Below are 22,749 nucleotides of genomic sequence, written 5' to 3' on the forward strand. Positions count from 1 at the left end.
GACCTCTCCGCCCCCCCCCCCGTCTGACCTATCACCCTCACCTTGACCTCTTTCCACCTATCACATTTCCGACGCCCCTCCCCCAAGTCTCTCCTCCCTACCTTTTATCTTAGCCTGCTGAACAAATGTTCCTCATTCCTGAAGAAGGGCTTATGCCCGAAACGTCGATTCTCCTGTTCCCTGGATGCTGCCTGACCTGCTGCGCTTTTCCAGCAACACATTTTCAGCTCTGATCTCCAGCATCTGCAGACCTCACTTTCTCCTTTAATGAGTTGGATGGTCAGGCAAGATCAGTTTGAATGGGGGAGGCGACCCAAAGGATCTACTACTCATATTTACAACATTTCTATTCTACAGATGCTAAAAATGTCAAATAAAAACAGAAACTCAGGAGATACTCAGCAGATCTGGCAGTATCTGTGCAGAGAGATTCAAATGAACATCCCCGGATGCTGCTTTTGTTTAATCATCTTTACACACAATTGGGCCAAGTGTTTTAACAGCTTTTGACTTAAGTTGCTGCTTAACTTAATTATCTTGGTCAGACCACATTTGGAATATTACGTTCAGTTTGGGGCACTTTACTTAAAGAAGAGTTAAAGCCATGGCGAGAGTACTAGAATAATACCAGGAATGGCAACTTTTAGATACAAGGAAAGATTGGAGAAATTGGTTTATTCTCCTTGGAGCAGAGATGGTTAAGAGATAATCTTATTAAGGTGTTCCAAATTATGAAGAATTTTGACAGGGTAAAGCATATTTTGGTTCCACTAATTGATGTCTCAGTAACTAGAATTTACAATTTCAAGATCGTCAGCAAGAGAGCCAGGAATGAGATTAGGAGAAACTTTATTATTCAGAGTTGTTACGATTTAGAATGTGTAGCCTGGGAGAGTGACGGAGGAGAGTTCCATATGAGATTTCAAAAGAGAACTGGATATATGTTTGAAAATGATGAATTTAGAGCGCTATGAAGACAAGACTGGAGAATGGGACCAGTTAGGTAGCTCTTTTGGGAGCCTGTACAGATGCAATGGGCTCAATGACTTCTTTCTGTACAGTAAAAATCTCTGATTCTCTGATCTTGAATAAACATTGTTGTTTTTCCCTTCAACATATCAGTATTTTAGCTATGGTTTTACTCATGACATACACATTAACTTAAAGTCTGATACCCTCAAACAATATTCTGACATTAAGATTTAGCTTGTTGAATTATCCAGGCTGACTGGAAATCTTTGAGTGATCAGTAAACACCAGTTTGATCCTTGCCCTTTATAAAAAGCACTGATTTTGGCAATCTGTATTACATTTCCAAAATAGCATTAATGAAACAAGGGACTTCTTTCAGTATCCTAATTGACATTACTCCTCAGACAATACTGCCAGTGAACAAATTATCTGGTCATTCAGTTTGCTGGAAAATAGCTGTTGTCAGCCTGCCACAAGGCCATTGTACTTCAGAATAGAGGAGCTATGTGAAGAGCTTTAAAATATTTAAAATATTAGAATGTCATTTGTAAACAAGTTTTTCTAAGTTTGAATTCATTCAATAGCCATCACCTTCAGTTGCAGTAGTTAACAATAACTATGACATAAATGGACCAAGCCATGGTTTCCCCAGTTTTGTGTAGCTCAAAATATCTCCAGATCTAGAAAATCAAGCCAGTTGTACTTGGGTGTTTCTTGCAGATTAAATTGACATAAAATGAAAGTTTTGTACATACGTTGTTGTGATTGATTTATTTCCCAGTGATATTGAGAAGGATTGCTGTTTTATTTTCCGAATTTTAAATGCTGTAAGTCTTGTCTGGTTTTGCAGGTTGCAGTGAAGATGAAACATAAAAAGTGCAGCAAAAATGTCACTGGCTATCTTCACACTATGTAGCCCGACAACTTGACCAAAACTGCTGTCTTCCCCTTTTCCTCTGTCGAATGCCTCAAAGCACTTTCTCGCAATGAGTTATATTGTGTCAGCATTGGGACTTCAGTCGAACTTTGCTGTGCAAGCTGTAACTAAAAATGAATGCAGTTGTCATGAGCAAGTGTCATTGTGAACAGCAATTTAATATTGTGCCACAGTTTGTATAATCAACCTTTTAGACAATTGTTACGGATTACTGTATCCATCTGAATAAATGTGCATGATGTCAATTTTACCTAGTCATTTAAAGATTATTTCATGGGGTATTGTGTTGATGAGCTGCCACTTTGAACTGCTGCAGTCTGCATAATGAAGGTATACTATGGTATAAGGTAGAAGAGAACTTGAAGGTGATGGCAATCCTATGTGCCTTCTGCCCTTTTCTTTCTAGGTTTGGAAGTTATTATCAAAAGTGCCTTAGCTGCCATACAGGTGAGAATGGTAAATTAGTTTAATCATAGTCAAAGTATATTTTTTGCCCTTATCTAATTATCCTAAGAAAATTGAGTCAGCTGCGTGTGGGAGGGGTGGGGGCAATGGGCGCAGCATGGTGACTCAGTGGTTAGCACTGCTGCCTCACAGCGCCAAGGACCCAGGTTCGATTCCAGACATGGGGGACTGTCTGCGTGAAGTTTGCACATTCTCCCCATGTCTACGTGGGTTTTCTCCAGTTGCTCTGGTTTCCTCCCACAGTCCAAAGGTGTGCAGGTTAAGTGAATTGGTCAGGGGAAATGTAGAATGAGTTTGGGTGGGATACTCTTCAGAGGGTCAGTGTGGACTTGTTGGATCATATGGCCTGTTTCCACATGTAAGAATTCTATGATTCTATAATGTGAGGCTAGTCTGAAAAGTCGTTAAGTAAACCAGTTAGATTTTGACAAACATTCAGCAACTTGTGTGATGATTGTTGTTTCTTTATACTAGCTGCTTTCAAATTTGCCAGATTTATTAACTTTGACTTAATTTTCAGTTTGCATCATAAAGATAGCTAGCAGTATCAAAACTGCTATGCCCATTGGTTTACAAATGGGCTTAGCTATATTTCTAAAGGAATTTAAAAGGAACATGAGTACAACTGACTAGGTAAAAACAATGACTGCAGATGCTGGAAACCAGATTCTGGATTAGTGGTGCTGGAAGAGCACAGCAGTTCAGGCAGCATCTGAGGAGCAGTAAAATCGACTAGTGACCAAGTCTCTCTCTCTCTCTAACACAGTTTATAACTTTGAAAGTGTCAATCTGTTTTTGTTCACAACTTTGATTACTGGTCATGACTTAGTGTTATTGAGCTGGTGTACTAACAAATAATTTAGTCATACAGTAATGCAGAAAAAATGAAGAAATTTCAGTGACACTCTCACCCCTATCCTCAAAGCTGATATGGGCCATTCGGCAAGGATCTTTAACCAGGATGTTATGTGGGTTCTTTGATCACCCACTTTGACCATTTGCTTGCTTACTTCAAATTAACATTTATCTAGGACTTTTGTGCATTTGTTTAAACTGGTGTTAGCATTTCACACAGCACTTCAAACAAAAATCACCAATTCATTGATTTGCACATGTCAACTTGTGTATTTTATAAGCTTTATCTTGGATCTTTTGTTTTCAATCCTTCAGGAAGATGAGAAGTTCCTAACAGAACTTTTTGCACAGTTAACGGATGATGCCACAGATGACGATAAGAGACAGGAACTGGTAAGAGTGGGTATAACTGAGATATGTGCACACTGCTGAAGATATGAACAGGGGGGTTCATAGTAGCCACTAATTTCATTTTAGACTGGTGCTTAAACCTTAAGGCTAAAATCTGATGGTGCAACTAATGTACAGAGCAGAGCTGTCACTGTTTTTGGAAGTAAAAATTATTTTTGCAAACTGAGATGCCTTACATAGAGAGGTCTAGCTTCTGTATCTTACATTTATGCATCCCTTGAGCAGTGAATTTTTATTTTGTACAATCATTAAGAAAAGGTACTTGGGGTGACTGTAAGTATTTCAGCACATCCCTGAGTAGATTTGGTGCTCCATTGATCTCGAAACCTTCATTCACAACATGATCGATTTATGTGGAAGAAACTGAATGAAAAATGATAGAATGATTTTTGGAAGCAGGAAAATGCCAACATTCATAGGATAAACAAGAAGGTCCTAATCAAAGCATGTTGCAGAGTCTAAAGTTCTTTCTCTTGTCATTTGGAGAAAAACCAGGGCTTCATTTGACAGGAACTGAGAATAATATTTTTGAAATTTCATGCTACGCATCTGAGGACCCACAGTGAAATTATGATTGTAGTACTCAAAAGAGAACTTATTGAGCATCGTCAGTCTAATGATTAGTGGAATCGATATTATGAATTGGTTTAACTCACTCCCAAATATAATTTTGCTTTCATTTCAGGTGAATTTTCTGAAAGAATTTTGTGCATTTTCTCAAACTTTACAACCTCAGAACAGGGACTCTTTTTTCAAGACTTTGTCAAATATGGGTATACTGCCAGCTCTTGAGGTCATTTTGGTAAGTTAATTTTAAAAAATGTAAATTAGACAGGACATAATTTCAAAGGAAATTAAAGCCCTTTAGTACCTCATCAAAATTAGCATTTTTCATGTGAACCTAATAGTGTGTGATTTCCTTAAACAGAAACATTTTTAGCAAAGATTACTGGATAACAATGAAAAGACAAATTAAATGCCTCTTTTCCCTCTGTCCAGCATAGCACGACTGTGTTGTAGACTACATCCATCAAATGGATCAAATTGAAGGATTAAGCTTGAATCCTCTCTGACTGCTTCCAGTGACTCCCCTAATCCCCCTTTTCAGTGTTGCAGTTATCCAAAGCTTGGTTGCCTTGAATTAAAATTTATCGAGAATTTTTTGCATTTATTCAGTCTGATATTAGCATTTCATGCAAGGCTTCCTAACAGAAGCTTGTTTTGTAATAAACATGTTAATCTTGACAGTATATGTTTTAACGAATACTTTGCTAATGCATGCACATATGTTCTACTTGGTTAGAGCAGCATGAGATAGGGATAGATTGTATGTCTTTCATTTATGTTGCTATTTTAAACTTTTTTAACTTCTGAAATGCATGACCCATCAACTTATAATAGCCAAGCTATTTTGCTTAATATGATGGTATTACACACCTCTGGTGTAGCGGGGCTTGAACAAAGAACAAAGAAAATTTACAGCCCAGGAACAGGCTCTTCGGCCCTCCAAGCCTGAGCCGATCCAAATCAACTGTCTAAATCTGTCGCCCAATTCCTAAGCATGTGTATCCCTCTGCTCCCCACTTACTCATGCATCTGTCCAGATGCATCTTAAATGAATCTACCGTGCCTGTCTCTACCACCTCTGCTGGCGACGAGTTCCAAGCACCCACCACCCTCTGTGTGTAGTACTTGCCGAGTGTATCCTCCTTAAACTTTCCACCTCTCACCTTGAAAGAATGACCTCTTGTTATTGAATCCTTCACCCTGGGAAAAAGCTTGTCTCTATCCACCCTGTCTATACCCTTCATGATTTTGTAAACCTACCCCCTCAATTTCCTTTTTTGTAATGAAAATAAACCTAACCTACTCGACCTTTCTTCATAGCGAGCACCTTCCATACCAGGCAACATCCTCTTAAACCTTCTCTGCATCCGCTCCAAAGCGTCCACATCCTTTTGGTAATATGGCGACCAGAACTGTACACAGTATTCTAAATGCGGCCAAACCAGTGTCTTGTACAATGTTAATATGACTTGCCTGCTCTTATACTCAATACCCTGTCCAATGAAGGCAAGCATACTATATGCCGCCTTGACTACTCTATCCACCTGTGCAGCAAACTTCAGGGTACAATGGACCTGCACTCCCAGATTTCTCTGCCCATCAACTTTTCCCAAGGCTCTTTCATTCATTGTATAATTTGCTCTAGAATTAGTCTTGCCTAAATCACCTCTCATTTGTCTGGACTGAAAACCATCTGCTACTTTTCCGCCCAACTCTCCAGTCTATGTATATCCTGTATTCTCTGACAGTCCCTTATGCTTTCTGCTACTCCACCAATCTTTGTGTCATCTGCAAACTTGCTGATCATACCAACAGTGCCCTCTTCCAGATCATTTATGTATATTACAAACAACAGTGGCCCCAACACTGACCCCTGTGGAACACCACTGGTCACCTTTCTCCATTTTGAGAAACTCCCTTCAACTACTATTCTCTGTCTCCTGTTGCTCAACCAGTTCTTTATCCACCTAGTGAGAACACCCTGCACACCATGTGACTTCGCTTTCTCCATTAGTCTACAATGGGGAACCTTATCAAACGCCTTACTAAAGTCCATGTATATGACATCAACAGCCCTTCCTTCATCTATCAACTTGGTCACTTCCTTGAAGAATTCTATTAAGTTGGTAAAACACGATCTCCCCCGCACAAAACTATGTTGCCTATCACTGATAAGCCCATTCTTTTCTAAATATAAATAGATCCTATCCCTCAGTACCTTCTCCAGCAACTTTCCTACCACTGACGTCAGGCTCTCTGCTCTGTAATTACCCAGAATATCCCAACTACCCTTCTTGTACAGGGGAGCAACGCTCCAGTCCTCCGGCACCTCACCTATATTTATTTTGCCACAACGATATCTGTCAGGGCCCCAGCTATTTCCTCTCTCGCCTCCCTCAGCAACCTGGGATAGATCCAATCCGGTCCTGGGGATTTGTCCACCTTGATAACCTCTAGCCTACCCAACACATCTTCCCTACTTATGTTAACATGATCCAGACTAATCAAACTTTTATTTCTAATCTCAACATTCATCATGTCCCTCTCCTCAGTGAACACTGATGCAAAGTAATCATTTAGAATCTCACCCATTTGCTCAGGTTCGACACACAGCCTTACTTCTTTATCCTTTAGTGGACCAATCCTTTCTCTAGTTACCCGCTTGCTTCTTATATAAGAATAAAATGCTTTGGGATCTCCTTAATTCTACTTGCTAAAGCTACTTCATGACCCCTTTTAACCCGTTTGATTCCTTGTTTAAGACTTGTCCTACTCTTCCGATATTCCTCCAGGGCCCGTTCTGTTCTTAGCTGCCAAGACCTTATTTACGCTTCTCTTTTCCTCTTGGCTAGTCGTACCGTTTCTCCTGTCATCCACGGTTCACAAATCTTCCCCTTCCTATCCTTTGCCTTCAACAGGGCATGCCATCCTGCACAATCTTTAACCTATCTTTGAAAGACTCCCACATATCAAATGTCGACTTCCCTTCAAATAGCTGTGTTTAATCCACATTTCCGAGCTCCTCGCAATTTTGAAATAATTGGCCTTGGCCCAGTTTCGCACGGTTCCCTTAGGACCACTCTCTTCTTTATCTGCGAGTATTCTAAAACTTACAGAATTGTGGTCACTGTTCCCAAAGAAATCCCCCACCGCAACTTCTACCACCTGTCCTGGCTCGTTCCCCAATACCAGGTCCAATATGGCCCCTTCCCTCGTCGGACTATTGACTTACTGCTCTAGAAAACTCTCCTGGACGCTTCTTACAAAACTGAGAGTCATAGAGTCCTATAGCACGGAGACCGGCCCTTCAGCCCAAACTTGCCTATGCAGACCAAAGTATCCATCCACGCTAATCCCATTTTCCTGCACTTGGCACATATCCTTCTAAACCTTTTCTATCCATGTATTTGTCCAAACACCTTTTAAATGTTGTTAATGTACCCTCTTCAACCACTTCCACTGGCAGCTCATTCCATATGCATACCATCCTCTGTGTAAAAACATTTGTCCCTCGGGTTTCCTTTTATTCTTTCCCCTCTTACCTTAAAATGTTGCCCTCTAGTCCTCGATTCCCCAATCCTGGGAAAACTGAGTGCATTCATCCTGTCCATGCCTCTCATGAACTTGTACATTTCTGTACAAGTCTCCTACGCTTTAAAGAAAAAGTCCTATCTTGTCCAACCTCTTACTATAAATCAGACCCTTAAGTCCTGGCGGCATCCTTGTAATTTTTTTCTGCAACCTTTCCAGTTTAATAACATCCTTCCTATAGCAAGGAGAACAAAACTGAACGCAATGCTCCAAATGTGGCCTCACCAATGTCCTGTATAACTGCAGCATAACTTCACGACTTCTACACTGAATGCCCTGACTGATGAAGGCCACTGTGCCAAAAGCCTTTTTCACTGCCCTATCTACCTATGATTCCACTTTCGGAGAACTGTGCACCTGAACTCCTTCAGACCCTACCATTCACCATGAAACTCCTACCTTGACTTGGCTTTTTAAAATGCAAGATCTCACACTTATCTATATTAAACTCCTTTTGCCATTTCTCACCTAACTTCCCCAGTACTGCCTGTTTTAGTGTCATCTGCAAACTTACTAATGATGCCTTGTACGTTATCATCCAAATCATGGATATAGATAACCCAGTATCAACCCCTGAGGCACACCCCTCGTCACAGGCCTCTCATCGATAAGGATCCTTCCACTATTACCCTTTACAATGAGTCCTATTGAATGATTACATGGTTCGTGAGGTAGAAGAGACTGTGTTTTACGCTGAAAAACACTTTTAAAATGTGTTCATGTCAGTGGATGCCACTGGTTAGGAAAGCATTTATTGCTCATCTGTAATTACCCAGAGAGCAACCATATTACTATGGGTTTGGAGTCACATGTAGATTAGATCAGGAAAAGATGGTAAATTTCCTTCAATAGAGAACTATAGTACATTACATGGGTTTTTATGACAGTTGACAGCGATTACTTAATCAGGTAAAAACAATGACTACAGATGCTGGAAACCAGATTCTGGATCAGTGGTGCTGGAAGAGCACAGCAATTCAGGCAGCATCTGAGGACAGGCAAAATCGACATTTCGGGCAAAAGCCCTTCATCAGGAATAAAGGCACACTTCAGGCTCTGTGCCTTTATTCCTGATGAAGGGCTTTTGCCTGAAACGTCGATTTTGCCTGTCCTCGGATGCTGCCTGAATTGCTGTGCTCTTCCAGCACCACTGATCCAGAAGCGATTACTAAATAGCCATTAAACCTTTTTTTCCTATCCAGATTTTTATTGAATTCAAATACCACCATCTACTATGACAGGATTCTAACTATTTACCCTAGAGGTTCTGGATTACCAGTTCAGTTACATGGTCATTTTGTCACTGCTTCCCTATGTGTCCATAGAGTCATTGTAATAGTGTCATACATCATGGAAACAGACCCTTTGGTCCAACTAGTCCATGCTGACCATAATCCCAAGCTAAATTAGTTCCACCTGCCTGCATTTGGCCTATATCCCTCAAAACATTTCTTATGCATGTGTCCACTTATCTAGGTGTCCCTTTTAAATATTGTAAGTGTAACCACATCTGGAAGTTAATTCGACACACAAACACTGTGTTTTAAAAAGAAGCTTCTCTTTTTTTTAAGCCTTTCTCCTTTCACCTTAAAAATATGCCCATAATTAATTGATGATGTGTTGACTACTTGGGAGGGACCAACCAGATTCCAAAAATAATGGATTGCCGTGACTGGACAAGGAGGAGAGCCACAGATCTTGAAACTACAATTGCAGAAGAGCTGAACAGAGACACCAAGGTGTCATGAGTCCTGCTAGTACACTTTGGACCTAGCCTTCCCTCTACTAGCATGACTGCTAATACCACTAGCCTGCACAGAATGAAATATGAAGCAGGGTTTAGGTATCTGAATATTAAAGTATATCTACACAGAGGAGTTTCAGGTATCTAGTTTTAGTGATAGCAGCTGCAAGGAATTTGAACTGAATTGTGTTATGTTGCACTTAGAATTGTCTGTTGCAATCAGAATTAGCACTGTCTCAAGGTAAATTTCTCTTATAAAATGTGGTTAAAAATATATTAGATTTCTGTTTTTATGAAAGTAAATTACCCTCATCAAAATCCTGGTAAACTAAAACTCCAAACAATACCCATCGCTCTCACAATTATCAGGTGCCATTAGATGGCTTGTCATCCCTTTCATACACAATATTGTGAATCAGCTGATACTGAATATTTCAGGTATGATGATTAAGAAACACAAAGGTTGAGGAGCAGAGCTTGATTTTTCGGTTCAACTTTCTATTGGACTGCATCCTTGAATCTGATCTGGTAAGGGACAACTCCAGTGCTTCCCCTTAAGTGGGTGTTCAGGTTCAGAAGAACAGGAACAAAATGTAATGCTATCAAGAAGCTTCTTTATAGAAACTGCAAGACTATATGGCATGGGAACAGTTATAGGTCATTCAACCCTTTGGGTCTGCTGTGCTATTTAGAGAGATGATGGCTATTCTGATAATCCTCCACTCCAGTTTCCGATATTCTTTGACTACCTTATTGTTTAAAAATCTGTCCCTTGGGGAATCCCAAGGAAAGCCAAACATTTAGACGGCACGGTGGCACAGTGGTTAGCACTGCTGCCTCACAGCGCCAGAGACCCGGGTTCAATTCCTGTCTCAGGCGACTGACTGTGTGGAGTTTGCACGTTCTCCCCGTGTCTGCGTGGGTTTCCTCCGGGTGCTCCGGTTTCCTCCCACAGTCCAAAGATGTGCAGGTCAGGTGAATTGGCCATGCTAAATTGCCCGTAGTGTTAGGTAAGGGGTAAATGTAGGGGTATGGGTGGGTTGCGCTTCGGCGGGGCGGTGTGGACTTGTTGGGCCGAAGGGCCTGTTTCCACACTGTAAGTAATCTAATAATGGGCGGCACAGTGGTTAGCACTGCTGCCTCACAGCGCCAGGAACCCAGCTTCACTTCCAGCCTCTGGTGACTGTCCATGTGGAGTTTGCACATTCTCCTTATGTCTGTGTGGGTTTCCTCTGAGTGCTCCGGTTTCCTTCCCCAGTCCTAAGATGTGCAGGCCAGGTGAATTGGCCATGCTAAATTGCCCATGCTAAATTGCCCATAGTGTTAGGTGCATTAATGAATGGGAAATGGGTCTGGGTGGATGAGTGTGGATTTGTTGGGCTGAAGGGCCTGTTTCCATAAATAAATAAATCGAAAGTGGGCCACACCACCAGTGCTTCATCTAGAGGGTCACTGATGACATTGCCCAGTATGGTGATGAAACGTCTGAATGAACCTTCCAGCTCAGTGAGCAAACCTACATCCATTTAACCCACATTTTCCAGCCCTCTGCTGTCAAGAATTCAACAAATTCACTATTTTCATATGAAGAAATTCCTTCTGATCTCTTTCAAAATCTAAGATTTTGACTTTTGGCCATAGACTGTCCGACAAGAAGAAACGACCTTTCACCTAGTCTTTCAAGTTTCCCTAACAATCTAGTAGATTTCATTTAAGATCACCTCTTATTCTTCTAAACTTCAGTGTGTTCAGGCCCAATTGCTCCCTTCATACGCAAGATATACCTACTGAATCTTCTCTGGGCAGTATGCAACCCCTTTGATAAGGGGACTAAAGCTGTTTTCCATACTCTAGGTATGGTCTGATTAGTACGTTGCGTAGTTTTTGCAAGTCTTTCTTATTTTTATATTGTATTCCGTGGGAAATGATGTCCGACATTCCATTTCCCTTCCCATTGCCTGCTGAACTTGCATGCAATTTCGGCACAAAGACCAACTAACCTCCCTTTGTTGAAGCTTTCTGCGTTTTTTTTCCTCCATTTAAATGATGTTCAGCTCCTCTTCCCACCAAAGTGCATTATCTCACGTTTTCCTACATTATATGCATCTGGCAAGTTCTTTTCAATCCACTCACTTCTGTCTATATGCCTCTGTAGGTGCCTGGTGTCACCACTTGCCTTCCCACTTATTCTTGTGTGATGGTAGCCTTGGCAATAGTGCATTTATTTCTGTTATTGTAGTCAAGACTATATATTGTAAATAATCGTAGCTCCAACATTGATCCCTGTAGCACCCCACTATAGATTGCCATCCATCCTCAAAGTATCCATGGTGTTGTGGGTATTATACTGGCATGGAAAGAAGATTGGCAAATTAATAGAAGAGCTTATCCGAACCTTGCTTTCTATTAGTTAGCCAATCCTCTATCCATCTAAGGTTATCTTCTTCCTACAATCCTCCTCCTTCACGAAAATGTACTTCTGCTATAGGAATTTTGCTCTCTATACAGAAGAACCTCAATTATCCAAACGAGATGGGCGGGGAGTATTTCATTCAGATAATTGATTCAGTGCCTCTCCTTTGGTGTTCGGAATTTCCTGAAGTTTCCTTTTTCCTCGCTCTGCCTGCCTTGCTCCCTCTGTCTCGAGGTTTGTTTCTGAGCAGACGCACTTGTATGTAAGGGACCTGTAGCATTGCTGAATTCCAGAACAGTCAAGAGGTGTAGTTTGTAAATTTTGGAAATTTTAATGGATAGATCATTAAAACAGGCAGCATGGTGATTTGCTTTTAAACACTTCCAAAACATAGTTTTATTCTATAGCTAGAGTGCATCTAGCAGTCTGAAGAAGTGAAGTTGAATTAATATCTGGCCTTGATGTAAATGGATAGGAGTACACTTTTCAAATCCTGTCTAAGCAAGAATTAGCTTGCTGCTGAGAGTGGTATGTAAAGAAACCTGCCTTACCTTCAAGGATGCCTTGGTTGGAGGCACCTTCCCTTTTCCTGCAGTTTTAGCAGTAGCTACTTCTATCAATAATACTACCATAGGGAGCGTTCATAGAGCCTGCCCTTTATATCGAAGGCACTTATTTTTGAAAATGATATTGATTATTTTGTTGGTGTTATGTGATTAAGATGATACTGTGTTCTTTCCTCATCCATTAAATGTGTACTTAGTCTGAATAGCTTGAATTTTAAATTATTAATTTTCCAGGGCATGGATGACATTCAGGTGCGAAGTGCAGCCACTGATATATTTTCCTACTTGGTTGAGTATAATCCATCCATGGTACGAGAATTTGTCATGCAGGAAGCTCAACAAAATGATGATGTAAGTAATTGAAAGTTGATTTTCTTAAATGATTGAATGCAAGGCATGGTTTATTTTGGTTTGTCAAGCTAGATGCATTTTGTTTTAATAATTACTTAGGATGAATGCATTGCTTGGAAGGCAAGTATTTTTTACAATTCCTTAATTATCCTTGAACGTGTGATGGTGTGCCTTCAACCCCTGCAGTTCATGTAATGCAGGTATGCCCAGAACAGTGATATGGAGGGAGTTCAAGGATTTTCATTGACTGACCGTGAAAGAACCATATGGCATTGATGTGTATCTTGGAGATGAATTTCCAGTTGGTGCTGTTTCCATGTGTCTAATGCCCCGATCTTACCAGGTTGTGGAGGTTGTGTACTTGAAAGTTGCAACTGGAACAGTCCTACTCCTTGTTTGTATCTCTACACCAACAGAGTGGTAGAGTGTGTGAGCATTTAAGATGATTAATGGGTTGTCGAATTGTTAAACCATTACAGTGTTACCTAGTATTGTATGTGCAGTAACAGTATTGAAGATTTCAAGATGTATTGATTAATCAGAGTCAGACGGCAATCCCACTCCAGAAACTTGTGTACACAATTTAGACAGACACCTTGTACACATTTGGAAGTAACTGCTTTCAGATCATGTGAGGGCCAGTCTTGACCTCTCACGTACAAGTAGGCTTATCCGTTCATGAAGAGCAAAGTGACCTGGCCAATTTTTATTCCTGAACATCTGTCAACCAGATTGTCTCATCGTTATTGTTTGTGGAACCTTAGTGTGCACAAATTGTTTGCTACATTGCCTCTGTATTGCAAAAGTAATTTGTTGACTGCAAAGTAGTTTGCAATGTCCTGATGCTTCAAAAGAAATTTATATTTGTATTAAGCCTTAGTTAGGATCATGTTGAACGACAGTGTACATTGTTGGACTCCACATCATCGGAACAAGTGTTGAAGCAACTGGGAGTACTGGGCAGATTTACAAAGTTGCTACTTGGCATGATTATCATGAAATAAAAATTAAATGTTTAGAGATATTTTCTTTGAAATTAGTGTATTTTTTTAAATTAGATATTTCAAATTGTGAAAGCTTGGACCAAAAAGGTGTATGATTTTCAGGGATTGAAAAACCAACAATAACTGGTTAAAAATTTCAAGTTCAGTCTTTAAACTTTTCAACTTGTACTCATCAGGGCCAGTTCCAAGAATATCATTCTTTTTCCAGCAATACTTAAGTTCAGTGCTACCAAATAACTATTGATTGAAGCTGAGAGGTGACCTTCCACAGATTTATAAAGTTGTGAGGAGCATGGATAAGATGAATAGCCAAGATGTTTTACCCAGGGTTAGGGAATCCAAAACTAGAGACATAAGTTTAAGAGAGAGCAAAGATTTGAAAGGCACCTAAGGGGGAACATTTTCATGAAGAGGCTGGTATGTATATGGAATAAGTTGCCAGAGGAGGTGGAGAAGGCTGGTAAAGTTACAATATTTAAAAGACATCTGGATGGATACATGAATAGAAAGGGTTTAGAGGGATATGGGCCAAATGCTGGCAATGCGACTAGATTAATGTAGGATATCTGGTTGGCTTGAACAAGTTGGACCGAAGGGTCTGTTTCTGTGCTGTACATATTTAACTTGTTTTCTTGCACTTTTTTTTTCCTTTATGAAATTGGGCTGCCATCTTTTACTTGCCCGTGTCTGCTCATTAAGGTAGCTTTGCTGTTGCATTTAATTCTCACAATTTTATGGTGTACTTCCTTCACGTAGTCCAAGATCATCTGCTTTCTTTAATAACAGAATAGAGGCTTGGAACTAGTTATGGAGAGTGTGTAAAATCTGATGTGTTGTGTTTGTATCTCCAATTATTCACTCTTTCTTTCTTGTATAAAGTGCTTAAGGCACAAAAATGTCACAGTTAAAATCCCTGTTCCATTCCCTTACTGTTTATATATAGTTTTTTTAAGGAAGATGTATTTAGTTCTTTACCCCAGCAAGCATTTTCTGAGCTCAAATAAGGAGGATTGTTATTTCATCGTTCCATGCCAGAAATCTAACACTGTCACTTACTCACCCAGCCATGCTTGCTTGGAAAATACAATCAAAGAGAATAGAGTACTTTTACAATTTATAAACACAAGAATAGTTCAGAATAAATGTGATTGGCTTGGCTTGAAAAATACATAATGCAAACTGTTGAGATTCCCTCCTAAAATATAGTTTGTTGAATTTGGATTAGTTTAGATTAGATTACTTAGTGTGGAAACAGGCCCTTCGGCCCAACAAGTCCACACCGACCCTCTGAAGAGCAACCCAACCAGACCCATTCCCCTACATTTACCCCTTCACCTAACACTATGGGCAATTTAGCATGGCCAATTCACCTAACCTGCACATTTTTGGACTGTGGGAGGAAACCGGAGCACCCGGAGGAAACCCACGCAGACACTGGGAGAATGTGAAAACTCCACCCAGACAGTCGCCCGAGGCGGGAATTGAACCCGAGTCTCTGGCGTTGTGAGGCAGCAGTGCTAACCACTGTGCCCTGAATTTAAAAATTAAAAATAATTTGCACCAAGATTGGATCAAAGAACACATACCTCACTTCAACCAAATGTTGACTCAAACCCAACAGATCATGACCAATTTGTCAGATGCAGAGTCTATCTTAGTTGATCTCTCCTCCCACCCTCATTCCCTCTTCACAAACAAGAGAAAATTGCATGCTCAACAGGGCTTGTCAACTTGTAGTATTGTGTTTCTGATTGGTCCAGATGAATGACCATTACAGCATAAAGCAAGTTTTTTCATTGCAGTACAAACAAATGTATAAAAATTATGATATGAACTGATGTGTGAAGCCAGTACATTACTATATTAAAAACTTTGGAGACTATTCAGCTGTTCATGTCCGTGCAGACTCTCTGCAAGATTAGCTCAGCTGGTCCCGCTTTTATGCCCGTTCTTTGTAGACTTGCAGTGTTTTTTCCATTTCAGCTGCTTACCTATTAGGCCCACGTAGGGTGAAGAAAAACTACAGAGAACACTAACATGCCTCACATCCAATATATTAGCAACGCAAGCCAACTAGGAGCCCCAGCAATAAATTGTGACCACAGAAGTGACCTCCTATGCCTTTACTTGAAAGCATCCATTTTCTGGGTGTTCTTGAGGTCTGGAAGAGAGACTTACATTACATTACATTACCAGCGGCAAGGTGATGTCACATACTACAAATTGGAGCAATAATGATAAGTGATGAGCCTGTACCACCTAAAATGAAGCCAAAAATGTGCAAACTCCACACGGAATGAGAAAATGAATTTCTGATCACAACTGTAAACTCTCTGACTCTACACAGGTAAATGGATAGGGAAGGTTTAGAGGGATGTGGGCCAATACAGGCAGATGGGACTAGTTTAGCTTGGGAAACCTGGTCAGCATGTACTAATTGAGCTGAAGGGCATGCTTCTGTGCCAAATATCTCAATGACTTTACGTAAAAGCTAAGACCATTTGCTCTGAATGTCACCAGTATGTCGATAAGTAAGAAGGTATATTTGGAATAAAACAATGAAAAAAATGCACAGTAAATTCCAAGATAGTTTTGTCTTGAAGGGTCTGCATTAGACAAAGGAAATTGATGAACTAAAGGCCAATTGGAAGCTCAGCACTATATTTTGTTTCAAAACAAGCAGAAATGTGAGGCCTGCACTGAAGTGTCATTCTGCATTTGCCAAAATCTGGTAAAATGTAAGAAATCATTTACAGATGGCAAAGTAATTAGCGAAGAATAACTGTGGCTACTGATTCTGCATTCAAAGTCTTTAATAACAATGATGAAACAAAGTAACAAAATAGCAGTAGTAGTTCATTAGGCCCTTTTGAACCCGTTCCACCATTCAGTATGATCATGGCTGATCATCCAGCTCAGTATCCTGCTCCTGTTTTTTTTCCCCGTGCCCTTTAATCCTCAGAACTATATCTAGCTTCTTGAAAACATTCAGTCTCCTGGTCTTAACTGCTTTCTGTGGCAGAGAATTCCAAAGGTTCGCCACTCTCTGGTTGAAGAAATTCCTCCTCATGTCAGCTGTAAATGGCTTACCCTGTATTCTTAAACTTTTACCCTGGTCTCTGGACTCTCTGGTCATCAGGGCCATTATTCTGGCATTTATTCTGTCTCGTCCTGTTAGAATTTTATGAGCTTCTATGAGGCCCGTCCCATATATTTCCCCATTATAATTGATCCAGTCCTTTATTTTTATATATGACAGTCTTGCTATCCCAAGAATCAGATGGTAAAACCTTTTTGTACTCCTCCTATAGCCAGAATATCCTTCTCCAATAAGGAGATCTAAACTGCACACTATATTCCAAGTGTGGTCTCACCAAAGCTCTGTATAATTGCAGCAAGACATTCTTGCCCCTGAACTCAAATTCTCTTGCTATGGAAGTTAACATACTTGGAGTGTCAGAGGCTGAGGGGTGACCTTAGAGATTTCTAAAATCATGAGGGGCATGGATGGTTAAATAGACAATGTCTTCTCCCTGGGGTCGGGGAGTCCAAGACGAGAGAGCATTGGTTTAAGGAGAGAGATTTAAAAGAGACATCTTTTTCACGCAGAAGATGGTGTGTGTGTGTATGGAATGAGCTGCCAGAGGAAGTGGTAGAGGTTGATATAATTAAACACTTAAAAGGCGTCAGGGTGGGTATATAAATAGGAAGAGTTTAGAGGGATATGAGCCAAATGCTGGCAAATGGGACTATATTTAAATAGGATATCTAGTCGGCATGGACGTGTTGGACCAAAGGATCTATTTCTGTGCTGTATATCTCTATGACAATGACTCTACAACTATATAAGCCTTTTTCTCTATCTGTTACATTTGCATGCTTGATTTCAGCATCTCATGTACATGGCCACCTATGGCTCGTTGCAGCACCCCCTTTCCCAATTAAATAATCTGCATTCCTGTGTTTGCTACCAAAGCGGATTAATTTATTTATGTTGCATTTCATCTACCATTTATTTGCTCACCCGCTCAACTTGGCTAAATCATACTGACGCATCTGTGCATCCTGCTCACTACTCATCCACTCACCCACCTTTGTGGTGTCAGCAAACTTGAAGATAATACTTTTAGTTATCTCTTCTAAATCATTGAACTATATTGTGAATAACTGAATTCAAGCACTGATTCCTGCAGTACCCCACAAGTTAATGCTTGCCACTCAGGAAAAATAATCACTGCAATCCAGCACATGCTACTCAGTGATTCTCTTGAAGCAAGCATTCTTCCAAGTGACTGTAATCAAGTCCAAGTATTGCACCAGCAACCCATTTGATGACTGTGACCATGAGCAGTCTCAAATTACAAGCCAGATGTCAAGGCAATGGCAGATAATGTACGTGTGAAAGTGCCGCTTTTAGACTGAGGTGGACTAAGTCAGAAATCGCATGACACCTGATTATAATCCAGCAGGTTTATTTGAAATCATATTCCCTTCGTCAGGTGAAGTAAGAAGGAAGTGCACGCAGCACAGAATTTATGACCTTATCTCTCAAGGGCAGAGAAATTAAAAGATCATAGAAATGGTGTGAGTGGACTGTCAAATAATAAGTCTCCGCAGGTGACCAACAATATAGTTGAATATAGTGTTAATAGCTGAAGGACACCAAAGGGATGACCTATAGTCCAATTAAAAGAGGCAGTGAGATAATTACAAAAAAATAAAAATAAGGTGGTGCTGGAGACAAACCAAATGACTGAAATAACATGGAACAGAAACCGAAGCCGCTGGAAAAGCTCAGCAGGTCCGGCAGTATTCGTGAAGAAAAACCAGAGGAAAGGGCACCGGACCTGAAATGTTATCTGATTTTTCTTCTCAGATGTCGCCAGACCCACTGACTGCCTCCAGCAACCCACACTAACTCTTGACAGTAGAGGATAACATGAAGATTAATATACATTTGGTATAGATTCATATCCTATATTGTAAAAGCAAACTGTTTCTTCTGTATTTTCTTCTGGGTAGATTCTAGCTTGCACTTAAATTTAAAAAGTGATCTTGTAACTAAAAGGAATGCTTGGGATCAACTGTTCTATCATGAAGACCAATGTAAAATATTCATTAAATTCTTTTGCCATCTTCTTTTCCATTATTAATTTAATAGGCTCAATTTCTATGGAACCAATGCACATTTAACGTTTTAAAATATTTAGAGAAACTTTTATAGTTTTGATTTTTATGTTTCTGTCTTGCTTTCTACTTCTAATTTTCCCTTTTTTCTGGTAATTCTTTGCTTTTCTTTTATATTGTCCAATCTTTAACCTGACTTTGCAGAACTGTGTTTTATTTGGAAAGATACTTTAATTTTTCCAATTTCCTACAGGCTGTTGGTCATTCTGTAGGAACCTTTTGTACCGTTTGGAATGTATGTATTTTGAAAGGCATGATGAGGGTTTCAGTAGCAAGTTAACTGAGGTAGGGATGGAGTGAGGCAGTATTATGAAGCTGTAAATAGACAGTCAGTGATTGTTTATCATCGCAATTGAAGTTTATCTCTAAGTCAAATATACCAAGTTTGGAAATAGTCTCGTTTAGCTTTTACGAGGGAACGCGAGAGAGAAATTTGTGGAACAGATTAAAGACAGTGGTTGGAGAGAATTTATGTTCAGCTGGTTATATGGGGCAAACTTTATTATTGTACAGGCAACAGAATCATGGAATACAATTCCCAAAATCAGCACTTTAAAGTGTTATGTTCAAGTAAAAACTGCTTCCTGAAGTTAAATGACAGGAAAAACTCAATGAATGCTTGTGCTACTTGAATATTGTTTAATTACGTGTATTAGTTCATAGCTTGATTTGAACTTGAAACTTAACTATTGCTGTACTTTATTTTAGGATATCTTGCTCATTAATCTCATCATTGAGCATATGATTTGTGATCCAGACCCTGAACTGGGTGGTGCAGTCCAACTTATGGGACTACTCCGCACTTTAGTTGACCCTGAGAATATGTTGGCCACAGCCAATGTAAGTATGTTTTTTTTAAAATTGAGTTTGACTTTCCAAGTATTCAATATTCATTATCTATTGTTTTCATGTATTTTATTTATTTATATATTATATATAAATAAAATTCAAATTTACATTTTTTCATACAGACGTCATCCTATACATCTCCAACGTCAACTCCATCAGCCTTTCCAGTCAGTACTTCTAGCTAAGTCTAGGGGCATTGAACCTTGGCATGCTTGACGACATCCTGAATGGGCTGTTTCAGGTTGTAAGTTTGCTCGCTGAACTGGAAGGTTTGTTTTCAGATGTTTTGTCACCATACTAGGTAACATCATCAGTGACCCTCCGGTGAAACGTTGGTGTTATGTCCCGCTTTCTATTTGTGTTTTGGTCTCTTAAGGTGGGTGATATCATTTCCAGTTCTTCTCAGGATGGTAGATGGGGTCCAAATCAATGTGTTTATTGATGGTGCTCCAGTTAGAATGCCAAGCTTCTAGGAATTCCCATGCATGTCTCTGTTTAGCTTGTTCTGGGATGGATGTGTTGTCACTGTCGAAGTGATGTCCTCCTTCATCTGTATGTAAAACATTTTGACCTGTATAACATCTAACCGGAACTCCATCAAAAAACATATCGATTTGGACTCCATCTACCATCCTTTGAGAAAAAGAACTGGAAATGACATCTTAGGAGACCAAGACACACAACTAAAAAGTAGGACATAATACCAGCGCTTCACCGGATGCTCATTAGTGATGTTACCTAGTATGGTGACGAAATGTCTGAAAGCAAACCTTGCAGCTCAGCGAGCAAAGTTACAACCTGAACCTCAGCCTGAGCTATAAATCTTCTGTTTCCTCCACTGAATGTTTCCTTTACTAACATTGTTGTAATTTGTCCTTAAACATGAGCAACTACCTGTCTGTCTACCAGAAAGCCTTAAGGTATAATTTTGTTGAAGCCAAACTTCATCAAAGGTTACCATCCTTCACATACCAAGGATGCCTAGTTCTTTGTGGTAATGCACACGTGTGTGTATCCAGTCTATATCTGGATTACCTTTCTTGCCATGGTCCACAGGGTAGAAAGTCTTGATTGATATAGAAACTTTTGCAACCTTTGGGATATCACACTTTTAAAGTAAATGATTAGTCAGTGTTGCAATATTGTTCCATCACATTACATTAGGAAGCACAGTAACCAGTTTGTGCAAAGTCAAATTCCACAAACAGCAAAGTGATAATGACCAGTTATCTATTTTTTGTAATTACAGTTGAAAGATAAATCTGGCGAGCATAGGGAGCAGGCTCCCCTCTTATTCTTTGAAATAAAGCCATAACCTATTTCATGCCCTCCTGAAAGATCAGAGGAAGCCTCAATTTATTGTCTCAAAAGGAAGATGATATCCCTGAGGAGCCATCCCGCGGTACTGTTGTGTTCTGTGTATTGCTCAAGTGCTTAAAGCCGCAACCTTGCGATTCTGAAATGAGGGTGCTACACGCTGAGACACAAATCAAGAGGAAAGATCCCCAAAGGATCAATACATATTCTTTCATTGAGACCTCTACTTGTCTTTTCCCAGCTTTACTTTGATATTCAACATCATCATCTGCTGAATGCTGAACACCAGTACTAACAGAAGCTTTTCAAGTCCTTACTCAGCCTCCAACCACCAGATTCCCTCCTTCAGTCCTGTCACTTTGCTGCTTTCTCTCTGTTTTTGATTGCACTTCCCCGACTGAAAAGTTCTTTCTCATTGCTGGTTTATGGGCTATCCTGGTTTATGTATTGATACATGTGGAAAATTATAGAAATTGAATTGTAATTGAGATATAGAATGTGGGGAAATAGATGGTGACATCTTGAAACATGTCCATATTACAGAGGAGGAAATGCTGGATGTCTTGAAATGCATAAAGGTGGATTAATCCCCAGGACCTGATCAAGTGTACCCTAGAACTCGGAGAAGCTAGGGAAGTGATTGCTGGACCCCTTGCTGAGATATTTGTATCGTTGATAGTCACAGGTGAGGTGCTAGAAGACTTGAGGTTGGGTAACGTGGTACTATTTTTAAGAAAGGTGGTAAGGAAAAGCCAGGGAACTATAGACCGGTGAACCTGACGTCAGTGGTGGGCAAGTTGTTGGAGGGAATCCTGAGGGACAGGATCTAGACGTATTTGGAATGACAAGGACTGATTAGGGATAGTCAACATGGCTTTGTGCGTGGGAAATCATGTCTCACGAACTTGATTGAGTTTTTTGAGAAAGTAACAAAGAGGTTTGATGAGGGCAGAGCACTGGACGTGATCTATATGGAGAAAGTGAGGACTGCAGATTCTGGGGATCAGAGACGAAAGCGTGTTGCTGGGAAAGCGCAGCAGGTAAGGCAGTATCTGAGGAGCAGGAGAATCGATGTTTCGGGCAAAAGCCCTTCGTCAGGAATGAGGCTTGTGGACCGCGGCTGAGAGATAAATGGGAGGTGGGTGGGGTTGGGGGGAAGGTAGCTGAGAAAATGATAGGTAGATGGTGAGGGAGAAGATGATAGGTCAGAGGGGGGAATGATGGACAGGTCTGGATGGCGGTGCCGAGTTGGAGACTTCGGGGTGGGATAATGTTGTGGGGGGCGTTGGAGGAGGCCTAGGACCTGCATGTCCTCGATGGAGTGGGAGGAGCAGTTGAAGTGTTCAGTCATGGGGCGATGGGGTTGGTGGGTGCGGATGTCCCAGAGATGTTCTCTGAAAGGATCCGCAAGAAGACATCTTGTCTCCCTGATGTAGAGGAGACCACACCAGGTGCAATGGATGTGTTAGATGACATTGGCAGAGGTACAGGGTAAATTTCTGATGGGTGTGGAAGGATCC

At 40.4% G+C, this 22,749-nt stretch overlaps 1 protein-coding gene across 3 annotated transcripts in view; it reads left to right on the forward strand.

The window, feature by feature from the left end:
- The window catches only part of smek1 (SMEK homolog 1, suppressor of mek1 (Dictyostelium)), a 137,594-nt gene that overhangs the window by 85,058 nt on the left and 29,787 nt on the right, over window positions 1–22,749 (forward strand). For all 3 annotated transcript variants that reach the window (XM_043696929.1, XM_043696928.1, XM_043696926.1), the window contains exons 5-8: window positions 3,545–3,622; window positions 4,326–4,442; window positions 12,756–12,872; window positions 19,772–19,903. In XM_043696929.1, the coding sequence (XP_043552864.1) occupies window positions 3,545–3,622; window positions 4,326–4,442; window positions 12,756–12,872; window positions 19,772–19,903 (444 nt within the window). The remainder of the gene's footprint in view (window positions 1–3,544; window positions 3,623–4,325; window positions 4,443–12,755; window positions 12,873–19,771; window positions 19,904–22,749) is intronic.

Source organism: Chiloscyllium plagiosum, chromosome 10 (assembly GCF_004010195.1).
Source record: "Chiloscyllium plagiosum isolate BGI_BamShark_2017 chromosome 10, ASM401019v2, whole genome shotgun sequence".
NCBI classification, from domain to species: Eukaryota; Metazoa; Chordata; class Chondrichthyes; order Orectolobiformes; family Hemiscylliidae; genus Chiloscyllium; species Chiloscyllium plagiosum.